We start from the raw sequence: 17,932 nt of genomic DNA on the forward strand, positions 1-17,932 counted from the left end.
GCTCGGGTTGGGGTTGCAGGATTAATTCGGGATAGATTAATTTGGGATGCCCAACGGTGGCTCCACATCCACAGTGCATGGGGAGGAGAGAGATGTGTCCCCATTCAGTCAAATCAGCTCTTTTTTTAACTCATTTGTGATTATGGATGAGATCCAGAGCAGAGCAAAACCAGCCAGAGGCTCTTAAATCATGATTATTTTTATTTTGGAGGCCGTGCAGGTGCTGTGAGTGGGGAACGTGCACGTGCAAACTACCTCAGAGCTGGCGGGGAGCCCGGGGCTGGGCAGGGAATGCTCTGCTGGACCACAGCAGGATGCTGTGCCTGTGGGATGCTGTGTTAGACCACAGCAGGATGCTGTGTCCGTGGGATGCTGTGCTGGACCACAGTGGGATGCTGTGCCCATGGGATGCTGTGCTGGACCTTGATGGGATGCTGTGTCCGTGGGATGCTGTGCTGGACTGTGGTGGGATGCTGTGCCCATGGGATGCTGTGCCCATGGGGTGCTTTGCTGGACCACAATGAGATGCTGCGTCCATGGGATGCTGTGCTGGACCGCGGTGGGATGCTGTGCCCGTGGGGTGCTGTGCTAATGGGATGCTCTGCTGGACCACAGTGGAATGCTGTGCCCATGGGATGCTCTCCTGGACCACAGTGGGATGCTGTGCCCATGGGGTGTTTTGCTGGACCACGGTGGGATGCTGTGCCCATGGGGTGCTCTGCTGGACCACGGTGGGATGCTGTGCCCATGGGGTGCTCTGCTGGACCACGGTGGGATGCTGTGCCCATGGGATGCTGTGCTGGACCACAGTGGGATGCTGTGCCCATGGGGTGCTCTGCTGGACCACGGTGGGATGCTGTGCCCATGGGATGCTGTGCTGGACCGCGGTGGGATGCTGTGCCCGTGGGATGCTCTGCTGGACCACGGTGGGATGCTGTGCCCATGGGATGCTCTCCTGGACCACAGTGGGATGCTGTGCCCATGGGGTGCTTTGCTGGACCACGGTGGGATGCTGTGCCCATGGGGTGCTCTGCTGGACCACAGTGGGATGCTGTGCCCATGGGGTGCTCTGCTGGACCACGGTGGGATGCTGTGCCCATGGGATGCTCTGCTGGACCACAGTGGGATGCTGTGCCCATGGGGTGCTCTGCTGGACCACGGCAGAGCAGTGGGTTATGAACTGTGGCAAGCATTTGGGTGCTGCAGATCAGTGCAAGCCAACAGCAAAAAGGGGTTTTTTTAGCTTAAAAAACAAAAGGAATCTCTGGGAAGTGGATGCCAGGGCGTGTGCCAGAGCTGAGGCCGTTTGTTCTGGCCTGGTTTGGGAACAGTCTCTGCAAAGCGACACCAGGTCCAGCAGCGGGGACAGGGGACAAGGATGGTGTGGGGCTCACCAGGCACTCCCGTCGCCTTGGGAAGCCGATGGGATTGCCTGGAATCCGGGCAGAAGGTGCTCTTTCCAACGGCTGTCATTGGCGCGATCGTTCGTTACCCAGCATTTAATTGCATTGGTTCATTCCAAGCGCATTCGGATTCACCTTAGGATCAAATTCCTCGACTTCAGGAGGAAATCCGGCCCCAAACTGTGACCCCCGCGTCACCGCCACCTCCATCGGCTCCTGCGCTGGCGGAACCCGCAGGTTTTATGGTGGTGAAACCCGGAATTTTCCCGAGCGCCCAGGGGTCCCGCGGCACCTCAGACCTGATCTGTAACCAATTCCAGTTTGTTTATCTACCTCTTAGTGCCAGTAGATAAAACCCAGGTAGGGGCAGCTCCACAGGCTGTAGTTTAGGGGGAAAATAATAAATAACTCTCTTTTTCCAAAGAAAAATGTTCTTTAAAACTAGAATTTATGGGCTTTCTTTTCACTTTAAAGCGGTCATTAGTTGTGAAAGCTCCAGACCTCAGCAGTCCGAAATGTTTGGTCGTGACTAATGTTTTGGTGTGTTTTCTTTTTGTTTTCTTTATGCGCAATCTTCCATTTCTTTATGTTATTTTTCCCTTTGGAACATGGGTGTTCAGTTCTTCCACCAGCAGTTCACCCCCATCCTCCTCGCTCCCCGAGCCCAGCAGGGCTGAACCCCATTTTTTGCTGGGGAAATTGCAATCAGTGCTTTTCATTTTTGTTCGTTTTTGGGGGGTCAGGACAGTGGCAGCACGAGGGGGGTGACAGAGCTAAATTTGGGGGCCGCGTCACCCCACACCCCAACCCCGGGAGCACCCGGTACCCATGGGACACCCCCCAGAGAAGTTCAGGCTATTCAGAAAACAAAGATATAAAAATCATACTTTCCTATAATGATGTTGTTTTTCCTCTTTTCAGCTGATTTGTTTCTTTTCCACCTTTTCCCCCCCTCCTCTCTTGCCTCTTTAATCCGTGTTTTCCCTGGCTGTGGATGGGGGGGTGGAGTTTGGGTGGACGGGGGCTCCACTTTTCTTCCAAACAGGTTGATTCTTATATTTTGACCACAAGCCGCTTTTCTCCACTGTTTCATTTTTTTTTAAATAAAGAGGGGAAAAAAAATTGTGTGTCTGTGTGTTTTTATGGAGCTGGGGGAGGAAAAATAGAGAAATAAAGGGTGGAATAGAGGGGAAAAAATAGAGGAATACAGGAATGAAATAGAGGGGAAAATAGAGAAATAAAGGGGTGAAATAGAGGGGATATAAAAGGGTGAAATGAGAAAAAATAGAGAAAGGAGGAAAATATAGAGAAATAGAGGGGGAAAAGTAGAGAAATGCAGGAATGAAATCGAGGGGGAAAACAGAGAAATAAAGGGGTGGAATAAGGAAAGAAATAGAGAAATAAGGGGAGGAAATGGATGTTGAAGGCTGGGGATGAGGAACGGGGGTGGCAGCCGTGACATTTGGGGACATCCCGGGAATGCTGTGAGCCTGAGTGTGCTGCAACCTCCGGACCCAAACGGTCGCTCTCGGTGTCCTTGAGCCCCCGCCGGGAGGGTCCGGAGGTTGCGAGTGCGGGATATGGGTCAATGTCACCCGCGGGTGTGACAGACTAATGGCGCGGTGTCGTAACACGGACGCAGCGGTCCCATGGTGTAATGGTTAGCACTCTGGACTTTGAATCCAGCGATCCGAGTTCAAATCTCGGTGGGACCTCGCGTTTCCCCTTTTTATTCATTTATCCTTTTTTTTGCCTCATCTCCGCCGTGTTACCGGCGCGGAGGCGGCTGCAAAGCGGGATGGGGAGCGGGGGGGAACACCCGGTGTCACCGGCGCCACTCTACGAGGTACCGTACCCCGCCGGGCTCCATTTTGTGCGGGGGCGCCGGTTCATCACTGCGCATGCGTGAAAGCGGGGAGGGGGTGTGGCACATGCCGGCTGCCGGCGTTGATTGGGATTGAGGGATGTTACTCTCGCTTTCCCGCACTGCTATTGGTTAGAAATGCGCTCCGCCCCGCCTCCCATACATTAAAGTGCGGCGGCGCTGCTTCTCAGAGCGCATTGATGCTTCCGGTGTCTTCGACGTCGTTGGAGGGGGGTTTGACCTCAAGGTCTCGGCCCTACCTTAAGCCGCGGTTGGGTCAGAAGCGTCCCGAATCCCCTCAGCAGCGGCTTAGCCGGCTCTGACGCAGGTTTCCAGCCGTTTAATGGCGATTAACGGGTCAATCCCCTCCGGGCGTGGCCGCGCTCCGGCGGATCGGCCCGGATTAGGAGCAGCTCGGCCCCAAGAACGACAGAGGCCGCGGTAGAGCTGGCGGGTTTATTTAGCGTCTGCGAGAAAAAGACCAAACCACCTGTAGTTTTGTGTATTTTGGGCTCGGGGGAGTGGGAGAACCCCCCACCACAGGAAAAGCCTGTTCCGTGGGGAACCCCCAGCGTGGGGTCTCCGAGGGACTCCCAGCCCCACGGGCTTGGTGCTGGCCCATCCACGGGCGGTAGGAAAACGCTGCTTTGAGTGCTGTGGGAAGCGGTTTCCCTGCAAACACCATGTTTAAACTGGTCCCAGTCTGTCCCCATGTGCTCCTGCAACCGCCGCATTAGGGTCCCCTGTGCCCCAACACCCCGACGTGCGGCTTCCCCATCTCCACGCAAACCCTGTCCACGGGTGGAAGAGCTTTGGTGCCGCTCCAGCTTCGCAGCCGCTGTCCTTGTGTCTAAACGCACCGTGGGACTATGTGACCCCCCCAGCAGCCACCGCCGGGCTCGGGGCTGGTGGGAACAGGATGGGGACAGAGAGGGGACTCGAAGGACTCTGACATAAACAGCTGCTGCGTGGGGCTGAACACCTGGGGATGTTTTGGGGAGTTTGCTGAAAGATGTGATGGACTCAGAAAAACCTAAGGACCTCCAAAAAGAAAAAAACACCCCAAAGAACAAACCCCACACACGTGCCCTGGAGCGCTGGCTGCGCCCCCCGGGCCCCGCTGGGCCTGTCCGGGGTGGGTTTTGTCCTGGAAAAAGCTGCTCTGGCCTTGCAGAGCTGCTGGCTGAAAATGCAGAAGTTTTGCTTGCAGGAAACTTAATGTAAATCAGCTGTGAATGTAAATTGCTGCCAAGCCTCATCTGCCCTGGCAGGTGGTTGTTTTCCTTTTTATTCTTTTTTCTTCCTTTCCCACCCCCCTTTTTTTTTTTAAATATTTTCCTTCAATTTTTCCTTTTTTTCTTTGTCCTTTTTTTTTCTTTTTTGCTTTTTTCCCCCTCATTTTATATTTATTTTCCTTTATTTTTTTCTTTTTCTTTTTTTTCTTCGGTTGTCTTGCTTCAGACGTGCTACACTTGGCTTCTGGACTCCCTGGTGCTGAGGTCAGACTACAGGAAAAGCAGGTTTCGGAGGTTTGTGCCAGTCCTGGCCTGCGCAGGGGACCGTCCCTGTGCCCGGCGGGGACAGCGGCGGCCGGTCAGCTGATGGTGCAGCCGCCCTTCTCCTTGAAGGGGTTCTTGTCCTCGGGGACCCCCTTGAGCAGCGGGTCCTCGCCTGCCATGGACTCGATGTACTCCTTCAGCTCCTTGCCGGTCTTGGAGACCTGCCGAGGGAGGAGATGCTGCACAGGGAGCCTGGGACAGGCGCCCGCTGCGGGCTGCCCACCCACCCGTGTGTGGGGCCAGGAGGGGGGACCCATGGCTGTGAACACCCCACCCAACATGGGGTGTCCCCAGGGTGTCTTGGGCAGCTGGGTGGGTGCGGGGCTGCAGGACATGGGGTGAGGGGAGAGGTGTGAACACCCCTGTTTCTGCCTGTATTCGAGGGCTGATGGCAGGGGTTGTGTGTGTTTTTTCATGATTGGGTCCGGAAGTTGCCCCGGGGAATGGCCCCACTGTGTTTTGGGTGACAAACTCACCATCTGCCTCTCGTTCTTCACCTCCTTCTTCAGCTGGTCCAGCTCCATCTTCAGCAGCTCCTTCTCCGTCATGTCCTGAGCCATTTTGCCCTGGACCCGTGGGGAAAGGGCAGGTTGGTGCTGCACAGCAGGACTGTGGCTTCAGCCCTGAGCACACTGCAAACGCCGCTGTGTCCGAGCTGCCCCGTGGCGAGACGTGGGCTGCTGCTAAAACCCCACCGAGGCGGGAGGCACCTTCCAGGCACCTTGCAAACCCTTTGCAGCCCCTGCTGACACTTTGCTTGTTCTCCGCAGGCTCAGCACCACAGAGGCGGCCAGAGGGCAGCAGAGCAGGACCCAACCTGGCTTTTAAGGAGATCTTTGCTGCCACAGGGGCCATTTCCCCAAACCATGAGGAGCTGGGCTGAACCCACATGGCTGCCCAAATCTGTAAACCAGACCTTCCTGATGGGTGTCCTGTGCCTGGGCAAGAGCATCTTTGCATGTTTGCTAAGGAACTAAATATCTTGGGTATTTTTTTCCTTCTCTCCCCTCCTTGTGCCTTCCCCCAGGTAAGCGATAATAAGGATTACGGCCCCTTCATTGCTGTGAACTCAGTATTTGCATGCAGAGCCACTGTTTGCTGCCACAGGAGGTGTTTTGGGCCACGTGGGTTGGAAAAGCTCGGGTGTTCTTTTCCCAAAAGCCCATCCGGGGGTTGTGTGATTCCCGTGCAGCCAGCCTGTGCTGCCGAGATCTCCTCCCATGTTAAAACTTGGATTTGAAAGCCTGGCTATAACCTTTTAAATAAAACCATGGTTAAGCTGAGATGTGCCCTGGCCATGCGCTGGGAGGTCTGGGCTCATGTTCCACAGCCCATCCTGGCCCCTCGTGGCAGAGCCAAGAGCCGTGGTACCGACCCACGGCGGAGGCGGCTCCAAACCACATGAACCCCACGATGTTCTTTGTACCTGGGGGGATAGAGCCACTCACCTTGGGGACACGGGGCCACCCCGCTCAGCAGCAGAGACGTTCAGAGACCATCCGGGAGGAGACGGCGCCGGCTGCACCTCGCGCTCCGAGACTCCGTCAGCTCTGTGGGAGCAGATGTCTTTGGTCCTTAAGCTGATAATAGACTCAGGAATAAGCTGGTCAGGTGTTGGGCATTAGCCCCAAAGCCCCGGGAAATGGGTGGGGGAGGATGAGGATGAGGATGGGGAGGAAGGGTGGGTGGGTGGGGTGGCCCTTGGGCTCTGGCCATAGGTGTCCTGTGGGAATGAGAGCAGTTTCTGTGGGGCCCGGGAGGGACAGCGAGGGGGCGGCTGGGCTGGGGGTCCCCGGGGTTTGGCTGGGGGTGTCCCCAGGGCCAGGGCAGCTGGGGCGGCTCCTGGTCCCTCCGGTTTGGAGAGGAAATCCATCCCGCCCCTCGTCCCCAGCCAGGAAGGGCCGAGCCCTGATGGGTTCACTCCTGGCCCAAGTGACCAGGGCTGGGGACAAACCGGGGGGGCTGAGGAAGCGCCTGGGAGGAGGAGGAGGAGGAGGAGGAGAGTGGGGGGGATTTCCAAGCACTCAGAGTGAGAATTTCCTGCCCTCGCCTCGGCCTCACCCGTGGGGATGTGAAACACACGCAAAGCACAGAGGGACACGCTGTTCTGAGCCTCCGCGGTGTCATTGTCACGTCTTCCGTGCTGAGCAGGGTCTGGGTGACCCGGCAATGCTGTGTGGGATGCGCAGGGCGCTCGGGGACGTTCTGGGGTGCAGGACCAAGCGCTGCCCTGGGCTCTGGGTGACAAAGGTGAGGGGACGGGAATTGCCGTCCCTGGATGTCCCCGAGCCTGGCTCAGCCCCGCACGTGCTGGGACAGTGACAATGGCTCATGGCGGGTGGCAGAGATGGTGGTTGGGGTCTCTGGCAGCTTCTCAGGTGCTCACCCCCACCCCACGCTGACACACCTTTGTCACAGCTGTCACCCCCTGCCCCACTGGAGTGACCCCTGCATGTCCCCACCTCGCCTGGCCACCCCGAAGAGCCGCAGCAAAGGTGGCAGGATGGGCTCCCCGCCCACGGGGTGTCCCTGGGGGGGACAGGGACACTGCGGCGCCCACAGGCCCTGCGTCAGCTCCGCCGGCGGCTCCGGGCGGGCGGGAGGAAGTGGGGCCCGGCCGCCATGGCGGAGCTGCAGCGCCTGCGGCAGCACGACATCCCGGCCGGGCGGCAGCTGCTGCGCGACCACCACGGCAACCTGCAGCGTGTGGCCGACTACTGCGAGAGCAACTACCTGCAGGTAAGGGACGGGGACGGCGGGGACGCCGCGGGACGAGCGGCGGCTCTGGGGCTGGGTGTGATGCTGGGGCAGCGGGGAGCCTGGCTATGATGGGGATCCTGGAGGTGACTCTGCCCATGGGGACAGGAGCCTGAACGTCCCTGTCCATGTCCCACTGTGTGCTGCTGCTTGTCTGTGGGTGTTTTCTCGTGCCTCAGTTTCCCCTCTTGCTGCACAGCAGCTTTTCTGCTCAGCTCTTGGGTGGGTTTGGGATGAAGGGCAAGTCCTCAGGGGTCTGATGAGAACTGAGACACCGTCCCCAGCACGGCTGGTGGCACAGCCGGCTGTCCCCATGTGTGGCCACTGGTGTCATGGCTGGTTGTCCCCATGTGTGACCGGCTGGTGGCATGGCCAGCTGTCCCCATGTGTGGCCACTGGTGGCACAGCCGGTTGTCCCCATGTATGACCACTGGTGGCGCGGCCGACTGTCCCCATGTGTGACTGACTGGTGTCACAGCCACTGTCCCCAAGGGTGGCAGGAGGCTGAGCTGGGCTCTGGGCTCTGGCACTTGCGGGATCGGCAGCGTTTGGGGAGGAATCCCAGGGAATCCCCAGAGCTGGAACAGCCAAGTGCTGCTGCCGTTTGGTGTCTGTCCGTGTGTCTGTGTGGCCGTGTGTCCCGCTGTGGAGCTGGAGGAAGGCTGATGCATTTGGAAAGCAGAAGGAGGCACCTCTGCCCCCGTGTGACCCGGTGGGGACACGGAGCAGCTGGTCCCAGCGGCCGTTCCCCGCAGGCGAGCGACGCGCGGCAGGCGCTGGAGGAGACGATGGCGCTGAGCACGCAGTCCCTGGCCAGCGTCACCTACCAGGTCAGCAGCCTGGCCAGCGCCTTCCTGCGGCTGCTGGACCTGCAGGCGGCCGAGCTGCGCCAGCTGGAGGCCACGGTCGGCTGCGTGGCCCAGGTGGGACCATCGGGGGGTCTGGAGGGGCTGGGGACCCCCTTCCCCGCTCGAGGAGCCTGTCACCCCCGAGCGTCACCTCGCATAGGGATGCAGGAGCCTGTCCCGGGGTCACCCAGCCCTGTGTCACAGCATGAAATCAACTGGGTGGCTGAAGCTCATGCGTCCCCCCAGCACTGCCCTGTCCACCATCCCCTGCTCCAGGACGGGCCAGGTCCCCTATGGTGGCATCGAGGGTGCCACTTGTCCCGCTGTGACAGGGCAGAACGGGGTCTGTCCCTGCGGTTTTGGCGGAGCTGGGGGGGGTTCGGGCTCAATCCTGATGCTGATACAGGGCTGGGGAGGGTGGTGGGATGTGGGGGGGGCCCGGGAAGGGGCAATGGGGACAGTGTCACCTCCACAGAGGGTGGACATGCACAAGGAGAAGGTGTCTCGCCGCGAGATCGGATCCTTGACCACCAGCAAGACGTTCCCGTCCCACCAGAAGATTGTGCCCCCTCCCGGCCCCCCCTGCCTGGAACCCTATTACAGGAGGCCCCTCAGCTTCAGTGTCCTGGATGACATCGGCCATGGCATGAAGGTCAGCGAGGGGTGGGACGCTGGGTCCCCAGTGTCCTCAGGGTGGCACTGGTGGGTGCACACGGGGGCTCAGCCCCTCCTTGCTGGAGCGTGGGGGGGTCTGTCCATGTCCCCTGAGGCTTCCAGCGTGGGGGGGACACGATCACATGCAGCAAAGGGAAACTGAGGCACGCAACGCTCAGCAAAGACCGTTGGTGTAGGGAGGGCTAAGCTGCCCTCCCCACACGGTGCTTCTCCCACCCCAAAAGCAGGAAGGGACCCATGGCGGGGTTCGGCAACCTGGGAGGCACCAGCCCCGGGTGAAGCCACCAGGGGGAAGTGACAGCGACAGGGCTGTGGTTCCCACGGTGGCTGGTGCCTCTTGGCCGCCTCCGCACCCAGCGCTGGCAGCTCCTTCCGCTTGGCTGCTCCCACGGGGGTGATGGGGACCTCGGGGTGCTGCTCCCAGAGGGGTGACGGGGACCTCAGGGTGCTGCTCCCACAGGGGTGACGGGGACCCCGAGGTGCTGCTCCCAGAGGGGTGATGGGGACCTCGGGGTGCTGCTCCCATGGGGGTGATGGGGACCTCGGGGTGCTGCTCCCAGAGGGGTGATGGGGACCTCGGGGTGCTGCTCCCATGGGGGTGATGGGGACCTTGGTGCGCTGCTCCCAGAGGGGTGACGAGGACCTCGGGTTGCTGCTCCCACAGGGGTGATGGGGACCTTGGGGTGCTGCTCCCACGGAGGTGATGAGGACCTCGGGGTGCTGCTCCCAGAGGGGTGATGGGGACCTCGGGGTGCTGCTCCCATGGGGGTGATGGGGACCTCGGGGTGCTGCTCCCACGGAGGTGACGAGGACCTCGGGGTGCTGCTCCCGGAGGGGTGATGGGGATCTCAGGGTGCTGCTCTCATGGGGGTGACAAGCACCTCGGGTTGCTGCTCCCACGGGGGTGATGGGGACCTTGGGGTGCTGCTCCCACAGGGGTGATGGGGACCTCGGGGTGCTGCTCCCATGGGAGGTGCAGCGCTCTGGGGTTCAGTGAGTTTGTGGAGTGGCTGTGGCCGCCCTGACCCATGGTGTCCCCATGTCCCATCCTGCAGGACCACAGCACCCAGCTGTCCCGCACCGGCACCCTGGCACGCAGGGGGACGAAGGTGGCGGCGCAGGCGGGGGGCACCCTGGGGTGAGGCTGCGGGTCGGGGGCTTTGGATGTGTCACCCAGCAAGTGACAAGGGTGGGGACAGAGCCCCCAGCTGCACCTCGGGCTCGCCCGATGCTGCTGCCATGGGGGTCCCGTCCCCATCACTGTGCTGGGGGGGTCAGCGGCCACTCTGTCCCCAGGAGAAGTGCCCGTGTCCCCGAGCCCGTCCAGCCGCCCGTGGTGCCTGAGGACAAGCTCTCCACAGCCTCCTCCTCCTCCTCACTGGCGTCTGCCAGGTACTGGGGGGCTCTGGGGGGCAGGGGGTGCCGGGGGGTGAGGGCAGTTCTGCTGCAAAGGCATTTTGACAAAAAAGATGGGTTTTGGGAGTGGGAAATTTGCTTCCCTGGGCAGCACTTGTTTCTAGAGCAAAATTATCCCCTGATGGAGGGTCCCTGATGGGGAGGGGGTTTGTCCAGGGTGGGGAGGGGGTTTGTTCGGCGTGGTGGTGGGGAATGTGTTTGGGGTTCGCACACAGACACCAAGATCAGCCCACGTGGTGACCATGACGAGTGACCCCTCGTTCTGGTGTGGGACAAGTGTCTGTGTTTGAAGAGTGGGGACAGAGCCGCCCCCACCCTGACACTGCTGCCCCCCCAGCTCAAGTGGAGCCCTGACAGCCCCCACTGAAGATGTGTCCCCCGCACCGGGGCCACTGCCACCACCTGTGGCCACCATTCCGCCACCCCCGGCCCTCCCCGGGGACCTGCCCCCGCCGCCACCAGGGGACCTGCCCCCCCCGCCACCGGGGGACCTGCCCGTGTGCCTGCTGGACCTCGTGTCCCCAGGTGAGCACTCGGGGACCCAGAGACACCCAGCACACGGGTGAGTGGGGACATGGGGGTGAGTAGGACATGGGGTTGAGTGGGACACGGGGGTGAGCAGAACACAGGGGTGAGCGGGACATGGGGGTAAGTGGGACACGGGGGGGGCTGCACGTGGCCGCTGCTCCCTGTGGAACCCGCCGTCCCTCAGCGGTTTTCCATGACCTTTGCAGCCCCTGACGACCTCGAGCTGCCGCCGCCTCCGGCTTTGCCCGACTTTGAGGATATGGCGCCACCACCACCCCCCACTGCAGAGGACCCCCCCTGGGCCCCCGAGAGCTACCTGGAGAAAGGTGCAGTGGTCCCCAGACCCCCATCCCTTCGCCGTGGCGCTCTTGGCTGAGCCCCCGTCCTGAACCGCAGCACTGGCGCTGGTGGGACGAGGATGGGGGGATGCCAGGGCTGCTCCTGTGCCCTCAGCCCAACGGTCCTTGTCCCCCCGCAGTGGTGGCCCTGTACCCCTACACACGGCAGAAGGACAACGAGCTCTCCTTCCCGCCCGGCGCCCTCCTCTTCGTCACCCGCCGCTACTCGGACGGCTGGTGCGAGGGCGTCATGGGCGAGGAAGCGGGTTTCTTCCCCGCCAATTACGTGGAGCCGTTCTGAGCCCCCATGTCACCCATATCCCCCATCCCCCATCCTGCATTCTGTATCCCCCGCATCCCTTATCCCCCATCCTGCATCCCCCGCATCCCGCAGCCCCATCCTGGAGCACCCAGCCCCTCTCCCCTTTGCCTTTTCTCCACATTTTGAAGGGCAGCATCCCTGGTGCCGGGAGGTTCAGCACTGGGCACTGCAGCTCCCGGCTGATGGGGACACAGTGGGTGGCACCTCGGGCCCCTGGGCTGGTCCTGGTGACCCTCACGGGACCAGGAGATGGGGCCATATGCCCACGGGAACCAGGAGAGCAGCACCCGCCGCGTCCCCAGGGATGTGCCTGCTGTCCCCCCAGCCTGAGCCTCCGAGGGGACAAGGCCAGGCCCCGTCCCCAGCATCAGGTCCCCACAGGGTCCCCCGAGCATCGCTTTAGCCTGGCCTGCTCTGCCGTCCCCCCCGAGGAAGAGAAACAACACATCTGTGCGGCTCCGAGCCACTTCACGCCCAGGTTTATGTCCTGGATACAGCTTGTGCACCTATCTGCAATATATAGATCTATATCTATACACATATATATGTATTTTGTTTTAATTCCATGGCTTTAAGTTCCACACAGTTGACCAGGGTCCGGAGGAGGAAGAGCAAAGAGGGGGGAGGTGACAGAGGAGGAACAACTCGGGGCTGCTTTGGTTATTTCCCGCTGCTCAGGTGTGTGTCGGGGTTCCTGCGGTTTTGGGGGGGTCCCGAGCCGCCCTCAGACCTGTAAGGCTGCGGAGAAATCCGGGGGAAGCTGAGACCAGAGAGCAGCCAGGGGGCTCCTGGCAGAGTGCAATTAGACAGGGTGATTAATGCTGCGGGGGCCGGGGGGGTAATGCTGATACTGAAGTGCCCCAGCACCTCCCGGGGGTTCAGCACCTCCGGCGCAGGGCAGGGGGTCGGTGTGATCCAGCAAACACGGGGTGACCCGTGGGACATGGGGACATTTCCCTGGGAGCAGCAGCACTGGGTGGAGGTGGAAGCCAAGGGCCGGTCCCCCCCGCTCTGCCCATGCCCTGGGCACTACGGGAGGTTTTATTTCCAAGGTACCACCTTTCCCAAAGGTTTCCTGTTCCTCGTGTCGTGTTATTTCAGAGAATAAAGTCTCAAGGGACAGTTAACCCCGTGGCAAAGGTTCAGCTGCTGGCGGTGCTCACGGCTTTTAGGGATTGCTCTTGTAAAGCCAAAAGGGAAAGAAAAGAAAATCAAAATTAAAAAAATATAATAAAGAAATCACTATTAGTGTTGCTGCCCCCCCGCGGGGCTGACGTCCGAGCTGCATAGAGAAGGCTTTGCCTGGACAGGGATGGAGAATTGGGACCTGGAGAAAGTGCTTCAATCCCGGGGAGCAGGAGCTGGGGCGGGAGCGCAGCTGGGACGTGGGGTGCAGGATGTGGCCCCACTCGGCCCGGCCCAACCTCAGCCCTTCTTCTTGAGCAGCTCCTGCAGGTACCGGGCGATCTCGGTGGCCGAGTCCCAGGGGACCAGCGTGGCCTGGAACGCGCCCGGCTGCTTGTGCTGCAGCTCCTGGGCCAGGCGGTGCATGGGGAAGCCCTTCCGTGGGAACGCCACGTCCGCCGCCGTCAGCGCCGCCGCGGGGCAGAAGTCGTTGGCGCCGTCCCCCACGTAGAACACCCGCTGGAACTCCACGTCCTCCTGGGCCCGCTCGGCCAGGTACTCAGTGAGGATTTTGCGTTTGCACATGTTGGCCGGGCAGTCAAGGCACTTGTGGCTGTGGTAGGGCCCCAGGGTGAGGTACCCCCGCTTGTCGAAGCCCGAGGGGTTGCTGAAGATCTTGCGGAAGAGCGAGTGGATCCCGGCCGCCCGCAGGCTGCACTCGATCCCGAACATGTTGGCGTCGGAGATGAGGATGATCTCGAAGAGCTCGTGGTTCTTGGAGAGGAACTGGAAGAGGTCGGGCATGCCGGGGGACAGCGGGATGCTCTCGTACACGGCCTTGAAGTCGCCCATCCTGACGCCCTGGTCGCCCAGGTAGCCCAGCACGCGCTGCATGTACTCGTTGTAGAAACCCTCGCGGAAGGTCTGGCGGATCCGCTCCGGCAGCGCCTGCCCCGGTGCCGCCCGCACCACCGACTCGTCGCTGTTCTCGTTGACGATGGTCTCGTCAAAATCGAAGACCAGGAGGTATTTGGGAGGCCGGGGGTTGGCCATCCCCACACTCTGCCGGGGAACGACCAGGCCCAGTTAGCTCAAGGTACTTGGGCGCAGCGATGGCGGCAGCAAGGGACACCAAGGGACAGCGACACTTCTTGTCCCCAGGTGGCTCGTTTGCCCGGCTGGGCTTGCAGGGGCTAATCCCCCACGGACAGCCCTCCCTCCAACCCTCAGCCATTTATCTGCCTATAAAGAGATCATTTTGTCACCGCTAATCCATTCCCGCGGTCACTGTGTCGGTGCCACCGCACAGGTCCTCCCAAGGACAGCGCCCGCCCGGGCAGTTCTGTGCAGGGAGGGTCCTCGGGGGGGATTTACCCCCATTTATCCCCAGTCAGGGGGGTTTGTGTCTCTGCAGCCCCCTATTGCTGCCAGGACAGAGGAAAACACCTTGCAGGTTGATTTCCGTTCCATCCCCCGGCAGGGACCGCAGGCTCCTGAGCCGCCTCCTGCCCCGCTCCAAATCCAAATTAAACCCACTTTTGCTTCTTAAAGCCACCGCACCCCCCGGGACCTCCCGTGCTGTCTGCGGCTGGAGGTCACAGGACGGGGACCCAATCCCTGCTCCTTGCCCCGGAGGACAGAGGGGACAATCCTATTGAGAGGGGACAGGGCGGTGACGATGGCACTGACCTTAAACAGGCATGGCAGCCCTGCACCCCCGCAGCACCTTCGCATTTTCAGAGCATCCTCGGCCGGCAGCGCGGGGCCGAAGGCAGCTCAGGGCTCTCCTGCCTGCAAACCAGAGACGGGGGTTGTTAATGGTTTGGGGTCATTAATGGTTTGGGGGTCATTAATGGTTTGGTCACAGCATGGCTGGGTCTGTGCCCTGCCCTGGACTCCCACGCTCGGGACCTTCCGCACCAGGAACGGAGGAATTAGCGCCCGGGAGGGGGAAGCGGCAGAGCCCGCTTAATGCCGCTGATCCCGCTTAACTCCCCCAAGCAGCCGGGCTTTGCCGCACGTGAAAGCAGCCAGCGCCAACGGCTCGGCACCAAACCCCAGCAACACACCCCCTGTGCCAAAATTGCCCTGATTTTCTTCCAGTATAATTAGTCTGGGGTGTTTCTTTTAATGCAGTAATTATGCTGGAACGATGGTGGTTCCCCCGCAGCTCCCGGGGGGATGTTCCCGTCTGCCCCAGAGCGAAGGCAGAGCCCTGATTACGGTTCCTGATTTTTGCCGACCTCTTGTGGTCCGTGGAGATCAAAGCAAAGAGATGAGAAACCTCAGAATAAACCACCCTGGCAGCCAAGCCCGGCTGGAAACTCCAGCACACGGTTATGGGAGGAACAACTCACTGGGACGTGGGGCTGGGAGGAGTTCAATGATATTTTCTTGTCACCAGCACAAGAATAGGAAGAGTTTTCCAGCTATTTTGGGCACAAATGCGATTCACGGCTCTGCTGAAACCCCAGACCACAGCTGGAAGGTGGACAGTGCACAGGGCTCTCCAGACTAAACCCGGCTTGAAATCTTGGAAAAATGGCTTTTTGTGAACCAAATTAGTTATTTCTGGGCAGAAGCATCCACCAAAAGCTGAAGTTTATTTACAGACACCACTTGAAGCCAAATAATGCAACAGCCATCCCAGGAGTGGCTTTAGCCACGATTTAGTGGTCCAAACCAAGAGAAACTGAAAAAGGATTAAATATGAAAGAGTAACTAGTTTTTTTTTGTTATATTCTAAAAAGGTGCCAGTGGTGAGAAGAATAATGTGGGTTTAAGCCTCAAGGAGAGGTTGCGGTACCAATGGAACGGCTGGTGAACGCCATGTAAGGGATGATGGGGACACAAAGCACTGAGCTGCCCCCAGAAAGCTGCCCTGCCCCACACGTTTGCGTTTTGCAGCACAGGACGGGCTGGGACACGTCCCAGGGTCGGGCCAGACGAGGTCAAACAGCAAACCCACAGCATCGCTGCGGCTGGGAACGGCTCATGGCTCGTGTCCCGTAGAGCAGTTGTGCACAGAAGTGACTCACCCGGCGGCTGCGTCCCCGCAGCGCGTCCCTCCGCCTCCCGCACGAAAGGGGCTCCCTCCAAAACCAACGCAGAGCGGCCGTGCTTCCTGACATTATGCAAAGCCTGAGCGTTGGAACAGAAGAGAGCAGAGATTTGCTCGTTAATCACATCGAACACAAAGGCTTAAACCAACTGAGTTTGGGATGAGGGTCAAAAATATGCCTGATATAAGCTGGGTTCACCAGGAGGATAATTTCCCAGGGTGGTTTATCTCCCAATCTCCCTGTTTTCTTCCCCTCCACCCACCCTCGATCCTTGTGCCCCAAAGAGGTCCAGGGGGGGAGAGGCTGAGCCCAGCAGCACCCCACGCCCTCCTTATCTCCACTGATCAGTGTCCCGGGACCTCGGTGCTGCCGTGTGGTTTCGGGCTTAATCCCGCTCCGGGTTCAGCGCAGGACGAGCAGCAGCACCCGAATTGGGAACCGGAACGGCTGAGCCCTGAGAGCGGGGGCACACGGGGACACAGGGACATTTCCCCACGGCAGGCGCAGTCCTGGGCTGGTTTTAACCCCTCGTTGTCCTCTGCTCTTGCGTGCTGTTCACATATTTTCACCTTCAGAAACCATTTGATATTTGTGGTGTGCACAACACCTTCGAGGTTTTTTAAAATTTGGACTCAAAACGCAACCACCGACCTTTGGCAAACGCGTTTGTCCAACCCCCGCCGTCCCCCCCCCGGACAGTATTAAGGGCAAAACCAGAGGACAGAGTCCTGCTGCCCCAAAATCAAAGGGGAAAACAGCACATCGGGCACGTCACCGGGACGAGGAGGCAATTTCACTGCTTCTGGAATAAAACCCGACTCAAACCTGGAATAAAACCCGACTCAAACCTGGAATAAAACCCGACTCGCTCCCATCCCCATCCAGCTCCGCAGTTCCCCACGCAGCAGCAAATGAGCAAATTAATGACAAATCACGGGTGTCCTCGCCAGCCCCGACCCCCCGCACCCGAGGTGCCACCGCGTCCCTTCTCCCGCCCCCCGGGCGGCGGCCGGACCGGGCTCGGCCCCCCGGGATGTTCCGTTCTGCTGTTTATTTTCCCGCAGCCGCCGCCGGGCCCGGAGCTCCCGGCACCGCAACACAAATCGCTCCGAAACAGGTGGTTTTGTCCCCAAAATGCTGCGGTGGGCGGGCGGGGCTGCCGGACCGGCGGCTGGTTTGCGGGAGCCCGAACCGGGATCGCGGGTCCCCCCCGGGCACGCGTCTCTCGCCGCCCGGAGTCGGTTCCGGTGCTGCCCGGAGTCGGGTCGGTGCTGCCGGACCCACCGCGGCTGCTGCTGCGCCGGCTCCGGTACCGGCTGCCCCCCCACGCCGCCCGCGGAGCGGCATCGGTGCCGATTCACGCCCGGTCACTCCGGGTGCTGCCGGTACCGGCGGGGCTGACTCATGCACGGCCGGTGCTTGGAGGCTCCTGCCCGGTCAGCGCTCCTGGTATCGGTGGCAGCCGCACCGCTCCTCCGAGAGCCGCACTGGGTGGGGACCCTCAGGCACCGGCCGCCCCGGTCCCCGCAGGGTCCTACCGGATCGGCACCTCCCGGTACCGGCACCGGCCGCCCCGGTGCAGCCTCACGCCTGATCAGCCCCCGGAGCCTCCTTACCGGGTGGGAATGTCCCGGGAGCGCCCGGCTCGCTGCGGTGCCGGTGGGTGCGCGGGCAGCCCGGCGGTGCCTGGGGCCGGTACCGGGAGCGCGGTCCGGTGCGGCGGGGCCGGCGCCGCTGCCGGGACTGCAGCGAGCGCGGCCCCTTTAAAGCAACGCAAACGGCGCCGCGCGCGGCCCCGCGGCACAACCGCAGTCCCTGACGTCACCGCCAGCGCAGCCAATGGCAGCCGCTCTGGCGCGCACCAAAGGGGCGGGGGCCTCCATAGCCACGCCCCCTCCACCGAGGGCGGGGGAGACATAAAGGCGCCGCTCCCGCCGCCCCCCCTCCGCGGCAACGCAGCCCCGAGAGGCAGAAACCGGCACCGAGCGACGAAACCCCTGCTGGAAACAGCCCGTTCAGCATTTCTTATGACTTG

The 17,932-nt window shown here is 60.9% G+C and overlaps 3 protein-coding genes, 1 long non-coding RNA gene and 1 other non-coding gene across 5 annotated transcripts; 3 read left to right on the forward strand and 2 right to left on the reverse strand.

Moving 5' to 3' along the window:
- Nucleotides 1-3,046: 3,046 nt before the first annotated feature.
- On the forward strand, nt 3,047-3,118 carry TRNAQ-UUG (transfer RNA glutamine (anticodon UUG)). Its single transcript has one exon. It is a non-coding gene; the product is annotated as a tRNA-Gln (tRNA).
- Nucleotides 3,119-3,487: 369 nt separating this feature from the next.
- LOC139825467 (uncharacterized) lies at nt 3,488-6,109 on the forward strand. The gene is made up of 3 exons (XR_011735529.1): nt 3,488-4,538; nt 4,729-4,796; nt 5,597-6,109. It is a non-coding gene; the product is annotated as an uncharacterized lncRNA (long non-coding RNA).
- On the reverse strand, nt 4,716-6,437 carry GNGT2 (G protein subunit gamma transducin 2). The gene is made up of 3 exons (XM_065856338.2): nt 6,275-6,437; nt 5,303-5,392; nt 4,716-4,987 (listed from the first exon to the last, which is right to left on the reverse strand). The coding sequence occupies exons 2-3, from the start codon at nt 5,384-5,386 to the stop codon at nt 4,862-4,864; spliced, it is 210 nt and encodes a 69-aa protein (XP_065712410.1). The 5' UTR covers nt 5,387-5,392; nt 6,275-6,437; the 3' UTR covers nt 4,716-4,861.
- A 424-nt stretch (nt 6,438-6,861) lies between these two features.
- On the forward strand, nt 6,862-12,252 carry ABI3 (ABI family member 3). Its single transcript, XM_065856484.2, has 8 exons — nt 6,862-7,565; nt 8,339-8,506; nt 8,907-9,083; nt 10,162-10,244; nt 10,403-10,498; nt 10,860-11,047; nt 11,257-11,376; nt 11,529-12,252. Exons 1-8 carry the CDS (start codon nt 7,449-7,451, stop codon nt 11,687-11,689), a joined length of 1,110 nt encoding a protein of 369 aa, XP_065712556.2. The 5' UTR covers nt 6,862-7,448; the 3' UTR covers nt 11,690-12,252.
- Nucleotides 12,253-17,648, reverse strand: PHOSPHO1 (phosphoethanolamine/phosphocholine phosphatase 1). The gene is made up of 4 exons (XM_065856486.2): nt 17,514-17,648; nt 15,874-15,976; nt 14,525-14,626; nt 12,253-13,897 (listed from the first exon to the last, which is right to left on the reverse strand). Exons 3-4 carry the CDS (start codon nt 14,567-14,569, stop codon nt 13,136-13,138), a joined length of 807 nt encoding a protein of 268 aa, XP_065712558.2. The 5' UTR covers nt 14,570-14,626; nt 15,874-15,976; nt 17,514-17,648; the 3' UTR covers nt 12,253-13,135.
- Between the last annotated feature and the right edge of the window lie 284 nt (nt 17,649-17,932).

Source organism: Patagioenas fasciata, chromosome 22, assembly GCF_037038585.1.
Source record: "Patagioenas fasciata isolate bPatFas1 chromosome 22, bPatFas1.hap1, whole genome shotgun sequence".
Lineage (NCBI taxonomy): Eukaryota > Metazoa > Chordata > Aves > Columbiformes > Columbidae > Patagioenas > Patagioenas fasciata.